Consider the following 27,139-nt stretch of genomic DNA (forward strand, 5'->3'; position numbering starts at 1 on the left):
TATGATTCATATAATAACAGTATTATAGTATGATTCATATAATGACAGTATTATAGTATGATATATAATAACAGTATTATGGTATGATATATAATAACAGTATTATGGTATGATATATATAATAACAGTATTATAGTATGATATATTTAATAACCGTATTAGAGTATGATATATATAATAACAGTATTAGAGTATGATATATATAATAACAGTGGTATAGTATGATAGATATAATAACAGTATTAGAGTATGATATATATAATAACAGTATTGTAGTATGATATATATAATAACAGTATTAGAGTATGATATATTTAATAACAGTATTAGAGTATGATATATATAATAACAGTATTAGAGTATGATATATATAATAACAGTATTAGAGTATGATATATTTAATAACAGTATTAGAGTATGATATATATAATAACAGTATTGTAGTATGATATATATAATAACAGTATTAGAGTATGATATATATAATAACAGTATTAGAGTATGATATATATAATAACAGTATTATAGTATGATATATATAATAACAGTATTAGAGTATGATAGATATAATAACAGTGGTATAGTATGATAGATATAATAGTATTAGAGTATGATAGATATAATAACAGTATTATAGTATGATATATTTAATAACAGTATTAGAGTATGATATATATAATAACAGTATTAGAGTATGATAGATATAATAACAGTGGTATAGTATGATAGATATAATAACAGTATTATAGTATGATATATATAATAACAGTATTATAGTATGATATATATAATAACAGTATTAGAGTATGATAGATATAATAACAGTGGTATAGTATGATAGATATAATAACAGTATTATAGTATGATATATATAATAACAGTATTAGAGTATGATATATATAATAACAGTATTAGAGTATGATATATATATAATAACAGTGGTATAGTATGATAGATATAATAACAATATTATAGTATGATATATATAATAACAGTATTAGAGTATGATATATATATAATAACAGTATTAGAGTATGATAGATATAATAACAGTGGTATAGTATGATAGATATAATAACAGTATTAGAGTATGATAGATATAATAACAGTGGTATAGTATGGTAGATATAATAACACTGTGTGTCTCTGGCTGTTATTATTCAATAAACATGTGATACATTGTGACAATGTTAGCCCCGCCCCCCCGGGGGAGCCGCCTGGATCTGCAGACAGACAGAGGTTAGAGGGGCTGGGGGCATGGATTGGGGGAGGGAAGGCTACAAACTTTGATAATAAGTTGGGTTTAGGGGGCAGAGACAGAGTAACCCGGAAATACCTCTCCACAACCACCCCATGTGCCCCCTAGAAACCACGTGGTGTCTCCCTCCATACTGTAACAGGTGATTGTATACAGAGCTCTCTGTATAGTGTGAGTGTATCCTGTATAAAGAGCTCTCTGTATAGTGTGAGTGTATCCTGTATAAAGAGCTCTCTGTATAGTGTGAGTGTATCCTGTATTAAGAACTCTCTGTATAGTGTGAGTGTATCCTGTATAAAGAGCTCTCTGTATAGTGTGAGTGTGTGCTGTATAAAGAGCTCTCTGTATAGTGTGAGTGTATCCTGTATAAAGAGCTCTCTGTATAGTGTGTGTGTATCCTGAGCTCTCTGTATAGTGTGAGTGTGTCCTGTATAAAAAGCTCTCTGTATAGTGTGTGTGTATCCTGTATAAAGAGCTCTCTGTATAGTGTGAGTGTATCCTGTATAAAGGGCTCTCTGTATAGTGTGAGTGTATCCTGTATAAAGGGCTCTCTGTATAGTGTGAGTGTATCCTGTATAAAGGGCTCTCTGTATAGTGTGAGTGTATCCTGTATAAAGCGCTCTCTGTATAGTGTGAGTGTGTCCTGTATAAAGAACTATCTGTATAGTGTGAGTGTATCCTGTATAAAGAGCTCTCTGTATAGTGTGAGTGTATCCTGTATAAAGAGCTCTCTGTATAGTGTGGGTGTATCCTGTATAAAGAGCTCTCTGTATAGTGTGTGTGTGTGTGTGTATCCTGTATAAAGGGCTCTCTGTATAGTGTGAGTGTATCCTGTATAAAGAGCTCTCTGTATAGTGTGAGTGTATCCTGTATAAAGAGCTCTCTGTATAGTGTGGGTGTATCCTGTATAAAGAGCTCTCTGTATAGTGTGTGTGTATCCTGTATAAAGAGCTCTCTGTATAGTGTGTGTGTATCCGGTATAAAGGGCTCTCTGTATAGTGTGAGTGTATCCTGTATAAAGGGCTCTCTGTATAGTGTGAGTGTATCCTGTATAAAGAGCTCTCTGTATAGTGTGAGTGTATCCTGTATAAAGGGCTCTCTGTATAGTGTGTGTGTATCCTGTATAAAGAGCTCTCTGTATAGTGTGAGTGTATCCTGTATAAAGAGCTCTCTGTATAGTGTGAGTGTATCCTGTATAAAGGGCTCTCTGTATAGTGTGAGTGTATCCTGTATAAAGAGCTCTCTGTATAGTGTGAGTGTATCCTGTATAAAGGGCTCTCTGTATAGTGTGTGTGTATCCTGTATAAAGGGCTCTCTGTATAGTGTGTGTGTATCCTGTATAAAGGGCTCTCTGTATAGTGTGAGTGTATCCTGTATAAAGAGCTCTCTGTATAGTGTGAGTGTATCCTGTATAAAGGGCTCTCTGTATAGTGTGAGTGTATCCTGTATAAAGAGCTCTCTGTATAGTGTGAGTGTATCCTGTATAAAGGGCTCTCTGTATAGTGTGAGTGTATCCTGTATAAAGAGCTCTCTGTATAGTGTGAGTGTATCCTGTATAAAGGACTCTCTGTATAGTGTGAGTGTATCCTGTATAAAGAGCTCTCTGTATAGTGTGAGTGTATCCTGTAAAAAGAGCTCTCTGTATAGTGTGAGTGTATCCTGTAAAAAGAGCTCTCTGTATAGTGTGAGTGTATCCTGTATAAAGGGCTCTCTGTATAGTGTGAGTGTATCCTGTATAAAGGGCTCTATGTATAGTGTGAGTGTATCCTGTATAAAGAGCTCTCTGTATAGTGTGAGTGTATCCTGTATAAAGGGCTCTCTGTATAGTGTGAGTGTATCCTGTATAAAGGGCTCTCTGTATAGTGTGAGTGTATCCTGTATAAAGGGCTCTCTGTATAGTGTGAGTGTATCCTGTAAAAAGAGCTCTCTGTATAGTGTGAGTGTATCCTGTATAAAGGGCTCTCTGTATAGTGTGAGTGTATCCTGTATAAAGGGCTCTCTGTATAGTGTGAGTGTATCCTGTATAAAGAGCTCTCTGTATAGTGTGAGTGTATTCTGTATAAAGAGCTCTCTGTATAGTGTGAGTGTATCCTGTATAAAGGGCTCTCTGTATAGTGTGAGTGTATCCTGTATAAAGAGCTCTCTGTATAGTGTGAGTGTATCCTGTATAAAGAGCTCTCTGTATAGTGTGAGTGTATCCTGTATAAAGGACTCTCTGTATAGTGTGAGTGTATCCTGTATAAAGAGCTCTCTGTATAGTGTGAGTGTATCCTGTAAAAAGAGCTCTCTGTATAGTGTGAGTGTATCCTGTAAAAAGAGCTCTCTGTATAGTGTGAGTGTATCCTGTATAAAGAGCTCTCTGTATAGTGTGAGTGTATCCTGTAAAAAGAGCTCTCTGTATAGTGTGAGTGTATCCTGTATAAAGGGCTCTCTGTATAGTGTGAGTGTATCCTGTATAAAGGGCTCTATGTATAGTGTGAGTGTATCCTGTATAAAGAGCTCTCTGTATAGTGTGAGTGTATCCTGTATAAAGGGCTCTCTGTATAGTGTGAGTGTATCCTGTAAAAAGAGCTCTCTGTATAGTGTGAGTGTATCCTGTAAAAAGAGCTCTCTGTATAGTGTGAGTGTATCCTGTATAAAGGGCTCTCTGTATAGTGTGAGTGTATCCTGTATAAAGGGCTCTATGTATAGTGTGAGTGTATCCTGTATAAAGAGCTCTCTGTATAGTGTGAGTGTATCCTGTATAAAGGGCTCTCTGTATAGTGTGAGTGTATCCTGTATAAAGGGCTCTCTGTATAGTGTGAGTGTATCCTGTATAAAGGGCTCTCTGTATAGTGTGAGTGTATCCTGTATAAAGGGCTCTCTGTATAGTGTGAGTGTATCCTGTAAAAAGAGCTCTCTGTATAGTGTGAGTGTATCCTGTATAAAGGGCTCTCTGTATAGTGTGAGTGTATCCTGTATAAAGGGCTCTCTGTATAGTGTGAGTGTATCCTGTATAAAGAGCTCTCTGTATAGTGTGAGTGTATTCTGTATAAAGAGCTCTCTGTATAGTGTGAGTGTATCCTGTATAAAGGGCTCTCTGTATAGTGTGAGTGTATCCTGTAAAAAGAGCTCTCTGTATAGTGTGAGTGTATCCTGTAAAAAGAGCTCTCTGTATAGTGTGAGTGTATCCTGTATAAAGGGCTCTCTGTATAGTGTGAGTGTATCCTGTATAAAGGGCTCTATGTATAGTGTGAGTGTATCCTGTATAAAGAGCTCTCTGTATAGTGTGAGTGTATCCTGTAAAAATAGCTCTCTGTATAGTGTGAGTGTATCCTGTATAAAGGGCTCTCTGTATAGTGTGAGTGTATCCTGTATAAAGGGCTCTATGTATAGTGTGAGTGTATCCTGTATAAAGAGCTCTCTGTATAGTGTGAGTGTATCCTGTATAAAGGGCTCTCTGTATAGTGTGAGTGTATCCTGTAAAAAGAGCTCTCTGTATAGTGTGAGTGTATCCTGTATAAAGAGCTCTCTGTATAGTGTGAGTGTATCCTGTAAAAAGAGCTCTCTGTATAGTGTGAGTGTATCCTGTATAAAGGGCTCTCTGTATAGTGTGAGTGTATCCTGTATAAAGAGCTCTCTGTATAGTGTGAGTGTATCCTGTATAAAGGGCTCTCTGTATAGTGTGAGTGTATCCTGTATAAAGGGCTCTCTGTATAGTGTGAGTGTATCCTGTATAAAGGGCTCTCTGTATAGTGTGAGTGTATCCTGTAAAAAGAGCTCTCTGTATAGTGTGAGTGTATCCTGTATAAAGGGCTCTCTGTATAGTGTGAGTGTATCCTGTATAAAGGGCTCTCTGTATAGTGTGAGTGTATCCTGTATAAAGAGCTCTCTGTATAGTGTGAGTGTATTCTGTATAAAGAGCTCTCTGTATAGTGTGAGTGTATCCTGTATAAAGGGCTCTCTGTATAGTGTGAGTGTATCCTGTATAAAGAGCTCTCTGTATAGTGTGAGTGTATCCTGTATAAAGGGCTCTCTGTATAGTGTGAGTGTATCCTGTATAAAGAGCTCTCTGTATAGTGTGAGTGTATCCTGTAAAAAGGGCTCTCTGTATAGTGTGAGTGTATCCTGTATAAAGGGCTCTCTGTATAGTGTGAGTGTATCCTGTATAAAGAGCTCTCTGTATAGTGTGAGTGTATCCTGTATAAAGGACTCTCTGTATAGTGTGAGTGTATCCTGTATAAAGAGCTCTCTGTATAGTGTGAGTGTATCCTGTAAAAAGAGCTCTCTGTATAGTGTGAGTGTATCCTGTAAAAAGAGCTCTCTGTATAGTGTGAGTGTATCCTGTATAAAGGGCTCTCTGTATAGTGTGAGTGTATCCTGTATAAAGGGCTCTATGTATAGTGTGAGTGTATCCTGTATAAAGAGCTCTCTGTATAGTGTGAGTGTATCCTGTATAAAGGGCTCTCTGTATAGTGTGAGTGTATCCTGTATAAAGGGCTCTCTGTATAGTGTGAGTGTATCCTGTATAAAGGGCTCTCTGTATAGTGTGAGTGTATCCTGTATAAAGGGCTCTCTGTATAGTGTGAGTGTATCCTGTATAAAGAGCTCTCTGTATAGTGTGAGTGTATCCTGTATAAAGAGCTCTCTGTATAGTGTGAGTGTATCCTGTATAAAGAGCTCTCTGTATAGTGTGAGTGTATCCTGTATAAAGGGCTCTCTGTATAGTGTGAGTGTATCCTGTATAAAGAGCTCTCTGTATAGTGTGAGTGTATCCTGTGTGGCAGAAGCAGCCACCAAAACCCGCATTTACAATGTTATTTGTCCCTGTCAATGTATCTTGCATATTATACCAGCATGTTAAAGAAGAATCCGTGTGTACATACCGTTATTGGGTCCGTGGGTGGCCGCCGTTCGCCTAATCTCCACGTGGCGGCGGCCATCTTAACTGCCGAACAGCGGTGTTTGGTCGTCGAGCGTCTGGAACTAAAATCGGACGCTCGACTACCCAGACACCGCTCAGACCTCCAGGATCCCCAAATCGTATGATCCAAACTGCCGAACGGCCCGCCGTTCGGTAGTTTGCATTCCCCAGTTTAGGGGATTCATCCGAACCAAAGATTGGGGTCGGATGGCTGAGCTATTCGGCACTTTCTAGGCAGAGAAGTAGACCGACTACAGGGCCAGAATCTATGGAGCCGTTTTCGGCTACTGTGTCCCTGCAGTCGGTCAAATCTTTAAATACCTGTAACTCCCGAACCCCTGGTCTGATCTGGGTGAAATTTGAATATGTTACTCACCCAGAGCAGACCTACCAGGGGACCCCTGTGTATCCCCGTACCCCCCGTACCCCCCGTATTTAGGGGTCATTCAGAAACTGGGGAAAACTCGGTTCCCTCTAATTAATTTACCTGTTAATCTAAGGGGAGGAGAGGGAGGGGAGGTGATTGTGAGGTGATTGGTTGTTTTGAGTTACCTCCCTTGCATGGGAAAAAGCCATAAAAGAAATTGTGTGAATAAAGCTGACAGTTGACCTCCAAGCTATGTGTCGTCTAGTTCTTGGAGGGAAGGGATTGTAACCACGCTACCCGTTTGATACCTGTATTGGATTGCTGTTCCTGTCTACCAGCGGAGCTACCTTGGATCGTACCTCTACTCCGCTACAATTGGTGGCAAGCGACGGGATCGTACTACACAGCAAGAGGCATTCAGCAGGAATTAAAAAGGACTGAATGGAAACAGATTATACCCTCTTGAAACGGGACACGCTAAAAGAGTTACTGGAAGCGAGAGGGAGGATAGCAAGCAACAAAACAAAGGCTATCCTAATCGCAGAACTCATGGAAGGAGACAGAGCCGCAGCTGCTGCAGCACCTCCAAGGGAGGGGGAAGAAACTGAGTTTACCAGAGAATATAGGGCCAGGATGGCTCTATTCTCACCAGCCATGGCAGCACAGAAAGCAGACCAGGTGTACAATGATGTACAGGCTCTCTTTATGCAGCGATCAGCGCAGGGAAGCGCAACAGCGGCCCCCACCCCGCCAGCGAAAGCTAAAATACCGTACCAGGTATTCAAAGCATTTAATGATACCGAGGGGGACATTGATGGCTATTTACAGAACTTTGAACTTTTGTGCCAGCTACATGCCATTAGCACTGAAGAACAAGTACGAGTGCTAGCGGGTAACCTATCCGGCCGCGCAGCAGATGCCTACCGAGCTATGCCGGCAGAGGATATCAGGGACTATCAAAAGGTAAAACAAACCTTGCTCGCACGGTATGCCCTTACACCTGAAGCATACCGAACACAGTTCCGGGAATTACCCAAATCAGAAAAAGACTCACATGCAGAATTTGCACACCGCCTACAACGGGCAGCTGACGGGTGGCTTGAGGCAGCCAAAGCCGTCACGGCCCAAGAGATCAAGCAATTGATGATGCTGGAGCAGTTCTACCGACGTTTGTCTCCACAGTTACAGATCTGGGTAAGAGAACGTAAGCCCCATACTCTGCATGAGGCCGCTCAACTAGCAGATGAGCATCAGGACTCCCGACGGGAACAGCATGTATCCAGTAGGGTGCAATCTACGCCAGCTGTTCCCCAGCTTACCCCAGTAAATCCGCCCCGACCAGGGGGGACCTACCAGTCTCAAACCCCCCGGTACAACAACCGGGCATCTGTCCGGTGCCATGCATGTAACCAGCTGGGTCACATGCAACGAGACTGTCCCCAAAACCGGGCCAGACCAGCCTGGACCCCTCAACGACCACCAACCACCCCCCGAGCCGCGGTACACTGCTATCAGGGCAGGCCCTGGGCTCAACCTTTCACCTCTACCCAAATAGCAGAACCCTTGGGCACCCTCCATGAGGTAAACCCGGTCCAGGCGGCCTCAGACAACCGCCAGGGCCACCGACAAGTGGTCCATGTGGAGGGCAAGCGGCTGGAGGGGTTAAGAGATTCTGGGGCCACCATCACTCTGGTACGGAACCATTTAGTGGCCCCGAACCATCTCACTGGGGAGTGCATTGCAGTTCGAGTGGCAGGGGGAGCTATATACAAGGTACCCACTGCTAAACTACATTTGGACTGGGGAGCGGGGGCAGGACAAATTGAAGTGGGGATGATGCAGGACCTACCTGCCGATGTGATTTTGGGGAACGATTTGGGGGAGCTAACTTCCGCGTTTGTTACCCGGCCTCCTCCACAGGAAGCTTACCCGGTCGTCACCCGCCAACAGGCTCGCACCACGGCACCCCACCTTGACTCTGAGGCTCAGGTAAGCACAAAACCCCCTGATCACACTGTATTACCCTGGGCTGCCCCATTAGAATTTGGTAGCGAGGTCGCCCTGGACCCGTCCCTACAGGTTTACAAGGACAGAATAGATAAAGACCAGACTGGCAGAGAGGGGGAGAGATATGCTTGGGATAAGGGGTTATTATACCGGTATGCAGAAAAGGTAGTAGCCGGGTCGATTCCTGTACCCATTAAACAGTTAATTGTGCCTCGAAAGTATCGACAAGAGTTAATGCGAATCGCCCACGACATTCCCCTGTCTGGACACCTAGGGATCAGCCGAACCAAACATCGGCTGCTACAGAACTTCTTCTGGCCAGGGATATCACAGGATATTAAGCAATACTGTAATACTTGCGATACCTGTCAGAGAGTGGGAAAGCGGGGGGACCGATACAAGGCCAAACTACACACCCTGCCCATTATTGAAGAACCCTTTAGCCGAGTAGCGGTAGACATTATCGGACCACTGAAACAAAAAAGCCCGTCTGGTAAGAAGTACATATTGACCGTGGTAGATTATGCCACTAGATACCCCGAAGCAGTAGCCCTAACGAATGTACACGCAGAGACCATAGTAGACGCCCTCATGCGTATCTTTACCCGTATGGGGATCCCCCGGGAGATCATTTCAGATCAGGGTACCCAATTCACGGCCGAGGTCACGCAACAGCTTTGGAAAGTATGCGGGGTCCGACCTATCCTTAATTCCCCATACCACCCCCAGTCCAATGGCCTCTGCGAACGGTTTAATGGGACCTTAAAACAAATGATCCGCACGTTCGTAGCCACTCAGAAGAACTGGGAGCGGTTCTTACCCCATCTCCTGTTCGCCTACCGAGAGGTGCCCCAAGAGTCCACTGGGTTCTCTCCCTTCGAACTGTTGTTCGGAAGGAGGGTAAGGGGACCCCTAGACCTAATAAGGGAACACTGGGAGGGGGGGACGACCATTGACGGCACCCCTATCGTACCCTATGTGTTGGAGTTTCGGAACCGCCTGGAGGAATTGACCCGAGCTGTGCGCAACAACCTCCAGGCGGCCCAGACACGCCAGCGCCACTGGTATGATAAGGGAGCTAGGGACCGCAGCTTTCAGGTCGGCCAGAAAGTACTAGTCTTACGCCCCGTCCCTACTGACAAGCTGCAGGCTTCCTGGCGGGGCCCATTCAAGGTGGTAGAGCAGGTCTGCGATACCACCTATATAATCGGCCCCTGCGCCGGGACCGGGGACCGACGCATGTTCCATGTGAACATGCTGAAGCCCTACCACGAGCGCACAGAGGAGGTATCCGCCATCTGCGCCTCGGCTGCAGAGGACACAGATAACCTACCCCTCCCTGACATGCTGGCCCGAGAAACGCTACAAGAGGATCTCGCAGCCGTACAGCTAGGAGACCGCTTGAATCCCCAGGAAAAAGCTCAGGCCCAAAGTTTAATTAGGGAAAAAGGAGCCACTTTTTCCAACCTCCCGGGATATACCCCGTTAGCTACCCATCGGGTAGAAACCCTAGATCCGGTCCCACTCCGTCAACCGCCCTACCGCATTCCCGAAGCAGTGAGGGGGAACATGTACAAGGAACTGAAGGAAATGTTGCAGTTAGGGGTAATTGAGCATTCAGATAGCCCCTGGGCATCCCCCGTAGTACTCGTGCCAAAGCGGGATGGAACTACCCGCTTCTGTGTAGATTACCGGAGGCTCAATGATAAAACCATATCCGATGCCTATCCCATGCCCCGGATAGACGAGCTATTAGACAAAATGGCTAGGGGGAAATACTTAACCACCATTGATCTTTGTAAAGGATATTGGCAAATTCCTCTAGCCGAGGACGCCATTCCCAAGTCGGCCTTCGTCACCCCATTTGGCCTGTACCAATTCCGGGTCATGCCATTTGGGATGAAGAACGCCCCGGCCACCTTCCAGAGGATGGTGGACCGACTATTGGACGGGTTTCAGGAGTACGCTTGCGCCTATCTAGACGACATAGCCATCTTTAGTTACTCCTGGGCCGATCATTTAGACCATATCGGAGCAGTACTAGACCGCATCCGGGAAGCCGGACTGACCCTCAAGCCCAGTAAATGCCATATAGGGATGGCCGAGGTCCAATACCTCGGACACCGAGTAGGCAGCGGCCACCAAAAACCCGAACCAGCCAAAATAGAGGCCGTAGCTAAATGGCCAACCCCCCGCACTAAAACCCAGGTACTAGCCTTTTTGGGGACGGCAGGATATTACCGAAAGTTTGTACCTAACTACAGCGCCCTAGCCAAGCCCCTTACCGACTTAACCCGCAAAAACCTTCCCAAATTAGTAGTATGGGCCCCAGAGTGTGAACAGGCCTTCCAACTCCTAAAAAATGCCCTTGTTAATGCCCCTGTGTTGGCTGCTCCCGATCCGACTAAACGCTTTCTCGTCCATACAGACGCTTCAATGTTCGGATTGGGAGCAGTACTGAGCCAGATCGGAGCCGATGGCGGTGAACACCCCGTAGCTTACCTCAGCCGAAAACTTTTACCCAGAGAAGTAAGCTACGCCGCCATCGAAAAGGAATGCCTTGCCGTGGTGTGGGCCCTCAAGAAACTACAGCCCTATTTGTATGGACAAACATTTTCCCTGCTCACAGATCACAACCCGTTGGTCTGGCTGAACCGGGTGTCCGGAGACAATGCCAGACTGCTGCGCTGGAGCTTAGCGCTTCAGCCCTTTGATTTCAATATCCAATATCGCCCGGGGAAGCTCAATGGAAATGCTGACGGGTTATCCCGACAGACGGAACTAGACCAGTGATCTGTGGGTACTCCTCCAGACATCCCCAAGCCGATCCGTTGGGATCAGACTGTGTATGCTGGCTTGGTTCTGGGGGAGCATTGTGGCAGAAGCAGCCACCAAAACCCGCATTTACAATGTTATTTGTCCCTGTCAATGTATCTTGCATATTATACCAGCATGTTAAAGAAGAATCCGTGTGTACATACCGTTATTGGGTCCGTGGGTGGCCGCCGTTCGCCTAATCTCCACGTGGCGGCGGCCATCTTAACTGCCGAACAGCGGTGTTTGGTCGTCGAGCGTCTGGAACTAAAATCGGACGCTCGACTACCCAGACACCGCTCAGACCTCCAGGATCCCCAAATCGTATGATCCAAACTGCCGAACGGCCCGCCGTTCGGTAGTTTGCATTCCCCAGTTTAGGGGATTCATCCGAACCAAAGATTGGGGTCGGATGGCTGAGCTATTCGGCACTTTCTAGGCAGAGAAGTAGACCGACTACAGGGCCAGAATCTATGGAGCCGTTTTCGGCTACTGTGTCCCTGCAGTCGGTCAAATCTTTAAATACCTGTAACTCCCGAACCCCTGGTCTGATCTGGGTGAAATTTGAATATGTTACTCACCCAGAGCAGACCTACCAGGGGACCCCTCGTGTATCCCCGTACCCCCCGTATTTAGGGGTCATTCAGAAACTGGGGAAAACTCGGTTCCCTCTAATTAATTTACCTGTTAATCTAAGGGGAGGAGAGGGAGGGGAGGTGATTGTGAGGTGATTGGTTGTTTTGAGTTACCTCCCTTGCATGGGAAAAAGCCATAAAAGAAATTGTGTGAATAAAGCTGACAGTTGACCTCCAAGCTATGTGTCGTCTAGTTCTTGGAGGGAAGGGATTGTAACCACGCTACCCGTTTGATACCTGTATTGGATTGCTGTTCCTGTCTACCAGCGGAGCTACCTTGGATCGTACCTCTACTCCGCTACATCCTGTATAAAGAGCTCTCTGTATAGTGTGAGTGTATCCTGTATAAAGAGCTCTCTGTATAGTGTGAGTGTATCCTGTATAAAGAGCTCTCTGTATAGTGTGAGTGTATCCTGTATAAAGGGCTCTCTGTATAGTGTGAGTGTATCCTGTATAAAGAGCTCTCTGTATAGTGTGAGTGTATCCTGTATAAAGGGCTCTCTGTATAGTGTGAGTGTATCCTGTATAAAGGGCTCTCTGTATAGTGTGAGTGTATCCTGTATAAAGGGCTCTCTGTATAGTGTGAGTGTATCCTGTATAAAGAACTCTCTGTATTGTGTGAGTGTATCCTGTATAAAGGGCTCTCTGTATAGTGTGAGTGTATCCTGTATAAAGGGCTCTCTGTATAGTGTGAGTGTATCCTGTATAAAGGGCTCTCTGTATAGTGTGAGTGTATCCTGTATAAAGGGCTCTCTGTATAGTGTGAGTGTATCCTGTAAAAAGAGCTCTCTGTATAGTGTGAGTGTATCCTGTATAAAGGGCTCTCTGTATAGTGTGAGTGTATCCTGTATAAAGGGCTCTATGTATAGTGTGAGTGTATCCTGTATAAAGAGCTCTCTGTATAGTGTGAGTGTATCCTGTATAAAGGGCTCTCTGTATAGTGTGAGTGTATCCTGTAAAAAGAGCTCTCTGTATAGTGTGAGTGTATCCTGTAAAAAGAGCTCTCTGTATAGTGTGAGTGTATCCTGTATAAAGGGCTCTCTGTATAGTGTGAGTGTATCCTGTATAAAGGGCTCTATGTATAGTGTGAGTGTATCCTGTATAAAGAGCTCTCTGTATAGTGTGAGTGTATCCTGTATAAAGGGCTCTCTGTATAGTGTGAGTGTATCCTGTATAAAGGGCTCTCTGTATAGTGTGAGTGTATCCTGTATAAAGGGCTCTCTGTATAGTGTGAGTGTATCCTGTAAAAAGAGCTCTCTGTATAGTGTGAGTGTATCCTGTATAAAGGGCTCTCTGTATAGTGTGAGTGTATCCTGTATAAAGGGCTCTCTGTATAGTGTGAGTGTATCCTGTATAAAGAGCTCTCTGTATAGTGTGAGTGTATTCTGTATAAAGAGCTCTCTGTATAGTGTGAGTGTATCCTGTATAAAGGGCTCTCTGTATAGTGTTAGTGTATCCTGTAAAAAGAGCTCTCTGTATAGTGTGAGTGTATCCTGTAAAAAGAGCTCTCTGTATAGTGTGAGTGTATCCTGTATAAAGGGCTCTCTGTATAGTGTGAGTGTATCCTGTATAAAGGGCTCTCTGTATAGTGTTAGTGTATCCTGTAAAAAGAGCTCTCTGTATAGTGTGAGTGTATCCTGTAAAAAGAGCTCTCTGTATAGTGTGAGTGTATCCTGTATAAAGGGCTCTCTGTATAGTGTGAGTGTATCCTGTATAAAGGGCTCTCTGTATAGTGTGAGTGTATCCTGTATAAAGGGCTCTCTGTATAGTGTGAGTGTATCCTGTATAAAGAGCTCTCTGTATAGTGTGAGTGTATCCTGTATAAAGGGCTCTCTGTATAGTGTGAGTGTATCCTGTATAAAGAGCTCTCTGTATAGTGTGAGTGTATCCTGTATAAAGAGCTCTCTGTATAGTGTGAGTGTATCCTGTATAAAGAGCTCTCTGTATAGTGTGAGTGTATCCTGTATAAAGGGCTCTCTGTATAGTGTGAGTGTATCCTGTATAAAGAGCTCTCTGTATAGTGTGAGTGTGTCCTGTATAAAGGGCTCTCTGTATAGTGTGAGTGTATCCTGTATAAAGGGCTCTCTGTATAGTGTGAGTGTATCCTGTATAAAGAGCTCTCTGTATAGTGTGAGTGTATCCTGTATAAAGAGCTCTCTGTATAGTGTGAGTGTATCCTGTATAAAGGGCTCTCTGTATAGTGTGAGTGCATCCTGTATAAAGGGCTCTCTGTATAGTGTGAGTGCATCCTGTATAAAGAGCTCTCTGTATAGTGTGAGTGTATCCTGTATAAAGAACTCTCTGTATAGTGTGAGTGTATCCTGTATAAAGGGCTCTCTGTATAGTGTGAGTGTATCCTGTATAAAGAGCTCTCTGTATAGTGTGAGTGTATCCTGTATAAAGAGCTCTCTGTATAGTGTGAGTGTATCCTGTATAAAGAGCTCTCTGTATAGTGTGAGTGTATCCTGTATAAAGAGCTCTCTGTATAGTGTGAGTGTATCCTGTATAAAGGGCTCTCTGTATAGTGTGAGTGTATCCTGTATAAAGAGCTCTCTGTATAGTGTGAGTGTATCCTGTATAAAGAGCTCTCTGTATAGTGTGAGTGTATCCTGTATAAAGGGCTCTCTGTATAGTGTGAGTGTGTCCTGTATAAAGAGCTCTCTGTATAGTGTGAGTGTATCCTGTATAAAGAGCTCTCTGTATAGTGTGAGTGTATCCTGTATAAAGGGCTCTCTGTATAGTGTGAGTGTGTCCTGTATAAAGAGCTCTCTGTATAGTGTGAGTGTATCCTGTATAAAGAGCTCTCTGTATAGTGTGAGTGTATCCTGTATAAAGAGCTCTCTGTATAGTGTGAGTGTATCCTGTATAAAGGGCTCTCTGTATAGTGTGAGTGTGTCCTGTATAAAGAGCTCTCTGTATAGTGTGAGTGTATCCTGTATAAAGAGCTCTCTGTATAGTGTGAGTGTATCCTGTATAAAGAGCTCTCTGTATAGTGTGAGTGTATCCTGTATAAAGAGCTCTCTGTATAGTGTGAGTGTGTCCTGTATAAAGGGCTCTCTGTATAGTGTGAGTGTATCCTGTATAAAGGGCTCTCTGTATAGTGTGAGTGTATCCTGTATAAAGGGCTCTCTGTATAGTGTGTGAGTGTATCCTGTATAAAGAGCTCTCTGTATAGTGTGAGTGTATCCTGTATAAAGGGCTCTCTGTATAGTGTGAGTGTATCCTGTATAAAGAGCTCTCTGTATAGTGTGAGTGTATCCTGTATAAAGAGCTCTCTGTATAGTGTGAGTGTATCCTGTATAAAGGGCTCTCTGTATAGTGTGAGTGTGTCCTGTATAAAGAGCTCTCTGTATAGTGTGAGTGTATCCTGTATAAAGAGCTCTCTGTATAGTGTGAGTGTATCCTGTATAAAGGGCTCTCTGTATAGTGTGAGTGTGTCCTGTATAAAGAGCTCTCTGTATAGTGTGAGTGTATCCTGTATAAAGAGCTCTCTGTATAGTGTGAGTGTATCCTGTATAAAGAGCTCTCTGTATAGTGTGAGTGTATCCTGTATAAAGGGCTCTCTGTATAGTGTGAGTGTGTCCTGTATAAAGAGCTCTCTGTATAGTGTGAGTGTATCCTGTATAAAGAGCTCTCTGTATAGTGTGAGTGTATCCTGTATAAAGAGCTCTCTGTATAGTGTGAGTGTATCCTGTATAAAGGGCTCTCTGTATAGTGTGAGTGTATCCTGTATAAAGAGCTCTCTGTATAGTGTGAGTGTATCCTGTATAAAGAGCTCTCTGTATAGTGTGAGTGTATCCTGTATAAAGGGCTCTCTGTATAGTGTGAGTGTATCCTGTATAAAGAGCTCTCTGTATAGTGTGAGTGTGTCCTGTATAAAGGGCTCTCTGTATAGTGTGAGTGTATCCTGTATAAAGGGCTCTCTGTATAGTGTGAGTGTATCCTGTATAAAGGGCTCTCTGTATAGTGTGAGTGTATCCTGTATAAAGAGCTCTCTGTATAGTGTGAGTGTGTCCTGTATAAAGGGCTCTCTGTATAGTGTGAGTGTATCCTGTATAAAGGGCTCTCTGTATAGTGTGAGTGTGTCCTGTATAAAGAGCTCTCTGTATAGTGTGAGTGTATCCTGTATAAAGAGCTCTCTGTATAGTGTGAGTGTATCCTGTATAAAGGGCTCTCTGTATAGTGTGAGTGTGTCCTGTATAAAGAGCTCTCTGTATAGTGTGAGTGTATCCTGTATAAAGAGCTCTCTGTATAGTGTGAGTGTATCCTGTATAAAGAGCTCTCTGTATAGTGTGAGTGTATCCTGTATAAAGGGCTCTCTGTATAGTGTGAGTGTATCCTGTATAAAGAGCTCTCTGTATAGTGTGAGTGTATCCTGTATAAAGAGCTCTCTGTATAGTGTAAGTGTATCCTGTATAAAGGGCTCTCTGTATAGTGTGAGTGTATCCTGTATAAAGGGCTCTCTGTATAGTGTGAGTGTATCCTGTATAAAGAGCTCTCTGTATAGTGTGAGTGTGTCCTGTATAAAGGGCTCTCTGTATAGTGTGAGTGTATCCTGTATAAAGGGCTCTCTGTATAGTGTGAGTGTGTCCTGTATAAAGAGCTCTCTGTATAGTGTGAGTGTATCCTGTATAAAGAGCTCTCTGTATAGTGTGAGTGTATCCTGTATAAAGAGCTCTCTGTATAGTGTGAGTGTATCCTGTATAAAGGGCTCTCTGTATAGTGTGAGTGTGTCCTGTATAAAGAGCTCTCTGTATAGTGTGAGTGTATCCTGTATAAAGAGCTCTCTGTATAGTGTGAGTGTATCCTGTATAAAGAGCTCTCTGTATAGTGTGAGTGTATCCTGTATAAAGAGCTCTCTGTATAGTGTGAGTGTATCCTGTATAAAGGGCTCTCTGTATAGTGTGAGTGTATCCTGTATAAAGATCTCTCCTCACTCCCATATATCTGAATCAATGTTATTTTGTCGTGCCAATTGGGATTCCATTATTTCTATGTATCTTCATTAAAAAGCTTACAATCTAATATTAAAAAAGTACTGTGTCCATGTTGAAAAATTGTAAGTCTCTCTAGATCTCCCCCTGCACACATTGCAGCCACAGACATCCCTTCGTACTCCATATATTAACATGTCCTCCCGTACTCCACACATTGCAGGTTTAGACCCCTCGTACCCCACACATTGCAGGTTTAGACCCCTGGAGCCACACACATTGCAGGTTTAGACCTCTGGAGCCCCTCACATTGCAGGTTTAGACCCCTTGTACCCCTCACATTGCAGGTTTAGACCCCTTGTACCCCTCACATTGCAGGTTTAGACCCCTCGTACCCCTCACATTGCAGGTTTATACCTCTGGAACCACACATTGCAGGTTTAGACCCCTCGTACTCCTCACATTGCAGGTTTAGACCCCTCGTACCCCTCACATTGCAGGTTTAGACCCCTCGTACCCCTCACATTGCAGGTTTAGACCCCTTGTACCCCTCACATTGCAGGTTTAGACCCCTTGTACCCCTCACATTGCAGGTTTAGACCCCTCGTACTCCTCACATTGCAGGTTTAGACCACTCGTACCCCACACATTGCAGGTTTAGACCCCTTGTACCCCTCACATTGCAGGTTTAGACCCCTGGTACCCCTCACATTGCAGGTTTAGACCCCTCGTACCCCTCACATTGCAGGTTTAGACCCCTCGTACCCCTCACATTGCAGGTTTAGACCCCTCGTACCCCTCACATTGCAGGTTTAGACCCCTCGTACCCCTCACATTGCAGGTTTAGACCCCTCGTACCCCTCACATTGCAGGTTTAGACCCCTCGTACCCCTCACATTGCAGGTTTAGACCCCTCGTACCCCTCACATTGCAGGTTTAGACCCCTGGTACCCCTCACATTGCAGGTTTAGACCCCTCGTACTCCTCACATTGCAGGTTTAGACCCCTTGTACCCCTCACATGGCAGGTTTAGACCCCTTGTACCACACTCATTGCAGGTTTAGACCCCTCATACCCCTCACATTGCAGGTTTAGACCCCTGGTACCCCTCACATTGCAGGTTTAGACCCCTCGTACTCCTCACATTGCAGGTTTAGACCCCTTGTACCCCTCACATGGCAGGTTTAGACCCCTTGTACCACACTCATTGCAGGTTTAGACCCCTCATACCCCTCACATTGCAGGTTTAGACCCCTCGTACCCCTCACATTGCAGGTTTAGACCCCTCGTACCCCTCACATTGCAGGTTTAGACCCCTCGTACTCCTCACATTGCAGGTTTAGACCCCTTGTACCCCACGCATTGCAGGATTAGACCCCTCATACCCCTCACATTGCAGGTTTAGACCCCTCGTACCCCTCACATTGCAGGTTTAGACCCCTCGTACCCCTCACATTGCAGGTTTAGACCCCTGGTACCCCTCACATTGCAGGTTTAGACCCCTCGTACCCCTCACATTGCAGGTTTAGACCCCTCGTACTCCTCACATTGCAGGTTTAGACCCCTCGTACCCCTCACATTGCAGGTTTAGACCCCTGGTACCCCACACATTGCAGGTTTAGACCCCTTGTACCCCTCACATGGCAGGTTTAGACCCCTTGTACCCCACACATTGCAGGTTTAGACCCCTGGTACCCCTCACATTGCAGGTTTAGACCCCTCGTACCCCTCACATTGCAGGTTTAGACCCCTCGTACCCCTCACATTGCAGGTTTAGACCCCTCGTACCCCTCACATTGCAGGTTTAGACCTCTGGAGCCCCACACATTGCAGGTTTAGACCCCTCGTACCCCTCACATTGCAGGTTTAGACCCCTGGTACCCCTCACATTGCAGGTTTAGACCCCTGGTACCCCTCACATTGCAGGTTTAGACCCCTTGTACTCCTCACATTGCAGGTTTAGACCCCTTGTACCCCTCACATGGCAGGTTTAGACCCCTTGTACAACACTCATTGCAGGTTTAGACCCCTCGTACCCCTCACATTGCAGGTTTAGACCCCTCGTACCCCTCACATTGCAGGTTTAGACCCCTCGTACCCCTCACATTGCAGGTTTAGACCCCTCGTACTCCTCACATTGCAGGTTTAGACCCCTTGTACCCCACGCATTGCAGGATTAGACCCCTCATACCCCTCACATTGCAGGTTTAGACCCCTCGTACCCCTCACATTGCAGGTTTAGACCCCTCGTACCCCTCACACTGCAGGTTTAGACCCCTGGTACCCCTCACATTGCAGGTTTAGACCCCTCGTACCCCTCACATTGCAGGTTTAGACCCCTCGTACTCCTCACATTGCAGGTTTAGACCCCTCGTACCCCTCACATTGCAGGTTTAGACCCCTGGTACCCCTCACATTGCAGGTTTAGACCCCTCGTACCCCTCACATTGCAGGTTTAGACCCCTCGTACCCCACACATTGCAGGTTTAGACCCCTTATACCCCACACATTGCAGATTTAGATCCCTGGAGCCACATATTGCAGGTTTAGACCCCTTATACCCCACACATTGCAGATTTAGATCCCTGGAGCCACATATTGCAGGTTTAGACCCCTCGTACCCCACACATTGCAGGTTTAGATCCCTGGAGCCACATATTATAGGTTTACACCCTTCGTACCCCACTCATTATAGCCACAGACACCCCCACCCCCATATATTGCCAGCTCAGCACACCCAGCCTGTCAGTTCAGAGATAAAGCGCAGAGGGAGACAGAAGGCATTCTGTCATCCTGATAGCAGAATGTCCCAGCTCGATCCTCTGAACCCTGGAGCCAGTGAAACCCCCTGCAGGCATGGACTCCCTGGTAAGATTCCCTCGCTTCCATGAAAATAATCTATGTGGCATCATAGCCACCTACACTGATAGCATCCCTCCTGGCACAACATTACACAATGATAGCATGGACGTTGTGGGGGTTTGGACGGACAGTGTGGTGGGTTTGTGTGGTACATTAGATGGAGAGTGTAGTGGGTTTGTGTGGTACATTAGATGGAGAGTGTAGTGGGTTTGTGTGGTACATTAGATGGAGAGTGTAGTGGGGTTGTGTGGTACATTAGATGGACAGTGTAGTGGGTTTGTGTAGTACATTGGATGGACAGTGTGGTGGGTTTGTGTGGTGCATTGGATGGATTGTGTGGTGGGTTTGTGTGGTGCATTGGATGGATTGTGTGGTGGGTTTGTGTGGTACATTAGATGGAGAGTGTAGTGGGTTTGTGTGGTACATTAGAAGGACAGTGTGGTGGGTTTGTGTGGTACATTAGATGGACAGTGTGGTGTTTTTGTGTGGTGCGTTGGATGGAGAGTGTGGTGGGTTTGTGTAGTGCGTTGGATGGATTGTGTGGTGGGTTTGTGTGGTACATCCGATGGAGAGAGTGGTGGGTTTGTGTGGTGTGTTGGATGGAGAGTGTGGTGGGTTTGTGTGGTACATTAGATGGAGAGTGTAGTGGGTTTGTGTGGTACATTAGATGGAGAGTGTAGTGGGTTTGTGTGGTACATTAGATGGAGAGTGTAGTGGGTTTGTGTGGTACATTAGATGGACAGTGTGGTGGGTTTGTGTGGTACATTAGATGGACAATGTGGTGTTTTTGTGTAGTACATTAGATGGACCGTGTGGTGGGTTTGTGTGGTGCATTGGATGGATTGTGTGGTGGGTTTGTGTGGTACATTAGATGGAGAGTGTGGTAGGTTTGTGTGGTACATTAGATGGAGAGTGTAGTGGGTTTGTGTGGTACATTAGAAGGACAGTGTGGTGGGTTTGTGTAGTACATTAGATGGACAGTGTGGTGGGTTTGTGTGGTGCATTGGATGGATTGTGTGGTGGGTTTGTGTGGTACATTAGATGGACAGTGTGGTGTTTTTGTGTGGTACATTAAATGGACAGTGTGGTGGGTTTGTGTGGTGCGTTGGATGGAGAGTGTGGTGGGTTTGTGTGGTGCGTTGGATGGATTGTGTGGTAGGTTTGTGTGGTACATCCGATGGAGAGAGTGGTGGGTTTGTGTGGTGTGTTGGATGGAGAGTGTGGTGGGTTTGTGTGGTACATTAGATGGAGAGTGTGGTGGGTTTTGGGCGGTGCATTGGATGGACAGTGTGGTGGGTCTGGGCAACTTGTTTGGCGGTGCATGGGAAGGATCAATTTGTGCGTATTGATTAGGTATTGGCATGTGTGCAGCATGTTTCCAGAATTGATATAAAGTACTTAGGATATAATTTTATGATCCATCCTAACATTTTGTCCTAAACACCTTATTGATTGCAATATCTGTTGTTTTATAATGTTACTTTTCAATAGTGTTTATATTTCATTCTTCTTTCATATTTTCAGATATGGTGGAGTCTGACATGGAGAAGCCCCTGCTGGGGTTAGGTAATGCTAAACCTGCTTCATCATATGACTTGTCCTGTGGAGACACTGTTGGCATTCTGGGTACCGGTGACTTTTCTCGATCTCTGGCAATTCGATTACTGCACTCAGGGTTCAAAGTGGTGATTGGAAGCCGGAATCCGAGACGCAGCTCAGGGCTGTTTCCAGAGGAGGTGGAGGTGGTATTGCAGGAGGAGGCAGTGAAGAGGGTCGAGCTGCTGTTTGTTGCCATGTTCAGAGACCATTATTCCACTCTAAGCAAGTTCTCAGAGGAGCTGTCCGGCAAGGTTCTTGTGGACGTCAGTAATAATCTGGAGACGAACCTTCACCGACAATCCAATGCAGAGTATCTGGCATCTCTTTTCCCAAAATGTCATGTGGTAAAGGGATTCAATGTAGTGTCAGCCTGGGCCTTGCAGTCTGGACCCAAGGATGGTAATAAGCAGGTAAAGCATTCACATATGATAAAGCGATAAAATATTGGGTGCAAAGTCATAAATAACGACAAGTGCAGTGTCTTCTCCTCTCTATGGGGTGTTTGTCAATGCATTGAACAGATGGTGCGGTTAGTCTGGGTGATTTGATGTGTCTGCCGGTGCGATGGTCAGTGTGGGTGATTTGATGTGTCTATCTCTGCGATGGTTGGATGGTGCGGTCAGTCTGGGTGATTTGATGTGTCTATCTCTGTGATGGTTGGATGGTGCGGCCAGTCTGGGTGATTTGATGTGTCTTTCTGATGTCGGATGGTGCGGTCAGTCTCGGTGATTTTATTTCTCTGTTGGTGTGATGGTCGGCTGGTGCGGTCAGTCTCGGAGATTTTATTTCTCTGTTGGTGTGATGGTCGGATGGTGCGGTCAGTCTGGATGATTTGATGTGTCTGTCGGTGCGATGGTTGGATAGTGCAGTCAGTCTGGGTAATTTGATGTGTCTCTTAGTGCGATGGTTGGATGGTGCGGTCAGTGTGGGTGATTTGATGTGTCTGTTGGTGCCATGGTCGGATGGTGCGGTCAATCTGGGTGATTTGATGTCTCTGTTGGTGTGATGGTTGGATGGTGCGGTCAGTCTGGGTGATTTGATGTGTCTGTTGGTGCGATGGATGGATGGTGCGGTCAGTCTGGGTGATTTTGATTTGTCTGTTTCAATTTCTTTGAATCAAACCAGTTTTATAAAATGTACATAGAAAATATAGGCTAAATATAAAATGTGTTAATAAATGTTTGCTACACTTACTACCAGAAGCTGCAGTAAATCCTGCCGTCATGAAGGTACTGATCTAAGTTTTCGTTTTCAGGTTTTGATCTGCTCCAACAGTCCAGACGCTAAAAACCATGTGGTGTCCATTGCTCGCCGGATGGGATTTATTCCGGTGGACATGGGAGCTTTGTGCTCTGCTGGTGAGATTGAGAATATTCCTCTCCGTCTTCTGCCATTGTGGAAGATTCCGGTCATCCTCACTATATGCCTTTTCACCTTCTTCTATTGTTACAATTTTGTGCGTGGAGTCCTGCACCCGTACCTTGTGGAAAACAAGAATGAATTCTACAAGATGCCGGTCAAGGTAGTGAACACCTCCATCCCGTGTGTCTCCTATGTCCTCCTGTCATTGGTTTACCTGCCAGGAATCTTGGCAGCATTTTACCAGCTGCACTATGGCACCAAGTACCGTCGTTTCCCTGACTGGTTGGATGAGTGGCTTCGGCTCAGAAAGCAGATCGGACTGGCATCCTTCTACTGTGCTTGTTTACACGCTGTGTACAGCCTGTGTCTTCCAATGCGGAGGTCAGCGAGGTTCCAGATCCTCAACGATGCCGTGAAGCAGGTGAGAACCAACATGAAGTAATCCCTTAGCAGGCACCATCATACAGGGGGAGCATTGATACATTTAGAATGTTCCATCTGGTTTTTTTGGGGATGATTAGTACTTTTCTCGTCCTTTCTGTTGGTGAATTGTTATATTGAGGGTGGGAAGCCATCGATGGAGCTGTTATTGTCTGACATTGCTAACCTGCGTCTATGTAGGTAGGTGGGATCATGGGCCTCTAGACGCCCCTCAGCTCTCCTGTAAATGATAGATAGAAATAATATGTGATAAGTGAGGCCCTCCGGTAACCGAGTGTAAGAGCTGCTACAAGACCAGCGTGAGTCCTTCCAAACACTACACGCCAACGAGAGATTACAGCGATTATATAACAAGAAAATCTCTATCAGACAATCTACAATATAGGGACATACTGCCTGCCACTCACATCATATTGAGCCTTACCTGGATCGCTTCGAATCACTGCGGGACACTGAGCCTCCTCACTCCTCGGATTACTGAGAGAGGAGATACAACCCTTAGTGCAGCTGCTATAGGGGTACAATTAGCGGCTCCCCCAGACCTGGCTCTAGGCCACCATCCTGCTTTAATATGGATCACAGCTGGCAAGAGGGACCCAGAAAAATAAATATAAAGTGCAGTAAAGATATAGAGATCGGGGGCAAAGTCCAAGGATTTCCATATCTCTACTTACTATTTATTTGTATTTTGTAGTCCTGCGGCTTCAATGTTACATGCAGTGTACACTATATTGGAACGATCTCACCTGATAGAGCAGTAAGGGTGCATTATACCAGCCGCAGTGTACACTATATTGGAACGATCTCACCTGATAGAGCAGTAAGGGTGCATTATACCAGCCGCAGTGTACACTATATTGGAACGATCTCACCTGATAGAGCAGTAAGGGTGCATTATACCAGCCGCAGTGTACACTATATTGGAATGATCTCACCTGATAGAGCAGTAAGGGTGCATTATACCAGCCACAGTGTACACTATATTGGAACGATCTCACCTGATAGAGCAGTAAGGGTGCATTATACCAGATGCAGTGTACACTATATTGGAATGATCTCACCTGATAGAGCAGTAAGGGTGCATTATACCAGCCGCAGTGTACACTATATTGGAACGATCTCACCTGATAGAGCAGTAAGGGTGCATTATACCAGCCGCAGTGTACACTATATTGGAATGATCTCACCTGATAGAGCAGTAAGGGTGCATTATACCAGCCGCAGTGTACACTATATTGGAATGATCTCACCTGATAGAGCAGTAAGGGTGCATTATACCAGCCGCAGTGTACACTATATTGGAACGATCTCACCTGATAGAGCAGTAAGGGTGCATTATACCAGCCGCAGTGTACACTATATTGGAATGATCTCACCTGATAGAGCAGTAAGGGTGCATTATACCAGCCGCAGTGTACACTATATTGGAATGATCTCACCTGATAGAGCAGTAAGGGTGCATTATACCAGCCGCAGTGTACACTATATTGGAACGATCTCACCTGATAGAGCAGTAAGGGTGCATTATACCAGCCGCAGTGTACACTATATTGGAACGATCTCACCTGATAGAGCAGTAAGGGTGCATTATACCAGCCGCAGTGTACACTATATTGGAACGATCTCACCTCATAGAGCAGTAAGGGTGCATTATACCAGCCGCAGTGTACACTATATTGGAATGATCTCACCTGATAGAGCAGTAAGGGTGCATTATACCAGCCGCAGTGTACACTATATTGGAACGATCTCACCTGATAGAGCAGTAAGGGTGCATTATACCAGCCGCAGTGTACACTATATTGGAATGATCTCACCTCATAGAGCAGTAAGGGTGCATTATACCAGCCGCAGTGTACACTATATTGGAATGATCTCACTTGATAGAGCAGTAAGGGTGCATTATACCAGCCGCAGTGTACACTATATTGGAATGATCTCACCTGATAGAGCAGTAAGGGTGCATTATACCAGCCGCAGTGTACACTATATTGGAACGATCTCACCTGATAGAGCAGTAAGGGTGCATTATACCAGCCGCAGTGTACACTATATTGGAATGATCTCACCTGATAGAGCAGTAAGGGTGCATTATACCAGCCGCAGTGTACACTATATTGGAATGATCTCACCTGATAGAGCAGTAAGGGTGCATTATACCAGCCGCAGTGTACACTATATTGGAATGATCTCACCTCATAGAGCAGTAAGGGTGCATTATACCAGCCGCAGTGTACACTATATTGGAATGATCTCACCTGATAGAGCAGTAAGGGTGCATTATACCAGCCGCAGTGTACACTATATTGGAATGATCTCACCTGATAGAGCAGTAAGGGTGCATTATACCAGCCGCAGTGTACACTATATTGGAATGATCTCACCTGATAGAGCAGTAAGGGTGCATTATACCAGCCGCAGTGTACACTATATTGGAACGATCTCACCTCATAGAGCAGTAAGGGTGCATTATACCAGCCGCAGTGTACACTATATTGGAACGATCTCACCTCATAGAGCAGTAAGGGTGCATTATACCAGCCGCAGTGTACACTATATTGGAATGATCTCACCTGATAGAGCAGTAAGGGTGCATTATACCAGCCGCAGTGTACACTATATTGGAATGATCTCACCTGATAGAGCAGTAAGGGTGCATTATACCAGCCGCAGTGTACACTATATTGGAACGATCTCACCTGATAGAGCAGTAAGGGTGCATTATACCAGCCGCAGTGTACACTATATTGGAATGATCTCACCTGATAGAGCAGTAAGGGTGCATTATACCAGCCGCAGTGTACACTATATTGGAACGATCTCACCTGATAGAGCAGTAAGGGTGCATTAGACCAGCCGCAGTGTACACTATATTGGAATGATCTCACCTGATAGAGCAGTAAGGGTGCATTATACCAGCCGCAGTGTACACTATATTGGAATGATCTCACCTGATAGAGCAGTAAGGGTGCATTATACCAGCCGCAGTGTACACTATATTGGAATGATCTCACCTGATAGAGCAGTAAGGGTGCATTATACCAGCCGCAGTGTACACTATATTGGAACGATCTCACCTGATAGAGCAGTAAGGGTGCATTATACCAGCCGCAGTGTACACTATATTGGAACGATCTCACCTGATAGAGCAGTAAGGGTGCATTAGACCAGCCGCAGTGTACACTATATTGGAATGATCTCACCTGATAGAGCAGTAAGGGTGCATTATACCAGCTGCAGTGTACACTATATTGGAATGATCTCACCTGATAGAGCAGTAAGGGTGCATTATACCAGCCGCAGTGTACACTATATTGGAACGATCTCACCTGATAGAGCAGTAAGGGTGCATTATACCAGCCGCAGTGTACACTATATTGGAATGATCTCACCTGATAGAGCAGTAAGGGTGCATTATACCAGCCGCAGTGTACACTATATTGGAATGATCTCACCTGATAGAGCAGTAAGGGTGCATTATACCAGCCGCAGTGTACACTATATTGGAATGATCTCACCTGATAGAGCAGTAAGGGTGCATTATACCAGCCGCAGTGTACACTATATTGGAACAATCTCACTTGATAGAGCAGTAAGGGTGCATTATACCAGCCGCAGTGTACACTATATTGGAACGATCTCACCTGATAGAGCAGTAAGGGTGCATTATACCAGCCGCAGTGTACACTATATTGGAACGATCTCACCTGATAGAGCAGTAAGGGTGCATTATACCAGCCGCAGTGTACACTATATTGGAATGATCTCACCTGATAGAGCAGTAAGGGTGCATTATACCAGCCGCAGTGTACACTATATTGGAATGATCTCACCTGATAGAGCAGTAAGGGTGCATTATAATGATCTACCTATCGTGACACCCACCTCAAGTGAGCTAGGAATGATCTACCTATCGGGACACCTACCTCAAGTGAGCTAGGAATGATCTACCTATTG

At 45.1% G+C, this 27,139-nt stretch overlaps 1 protein-coding gene across 4 annotated transcripts in view; it reads left to right on the forward strand.

Annotated features, from left to right (window-relative positions):
• The first annotated feature begins 1,222 nt into the window (after positions 1-1,222).
• Positions 1,223-27,139, forward strand: part of STEAP3 (STEAP3 metalloreductase) — a 215,547-nt gene continuing 189,630 nt past the window's right edge. For 2 of the 4 annotated variants that reach the window (XR_010085182.1, XM_063429146.1), the window contains exons 1-3: positions 19,609-19,786; positions 21,305-21,789; positions 22,635-23,162. Coding sequence is in view for 1 of the 4 variants with exons in the window: in XM_063429146.1 (XP_063285216.1) it covers positions 19,723-19,786; positions 21,305-21,789; positions 22,635-23,162 (1,077 nt within the window). In the remaining 3 variants the exon portion in view is untranslated. Of the gene's footprint in view, positions 1,240-1,374; positions 1,401-19,608; positions 19,787-21,304; positions 21,790-22,634; positions 23,163-27,139 lie in introns of those variants that run through there. The other 2 variants (XR_010085183.1, XR_010085184.1) reach the window with 2 other exon arrangements.

This window comes from Pelobates fuscus, chromosome 8 (assembly GCF_036172605.1).
Source record: "Pelobates fuscus isolate aPelFus1 chromosome 8, aPelFus1.pri, whole genome shotgun sequence".
NCBI lineage: Eukaryota > Metazoa > Chordata > Amphibia > Anura > Pelobatidae > Pelobates > Pelobates fuscus.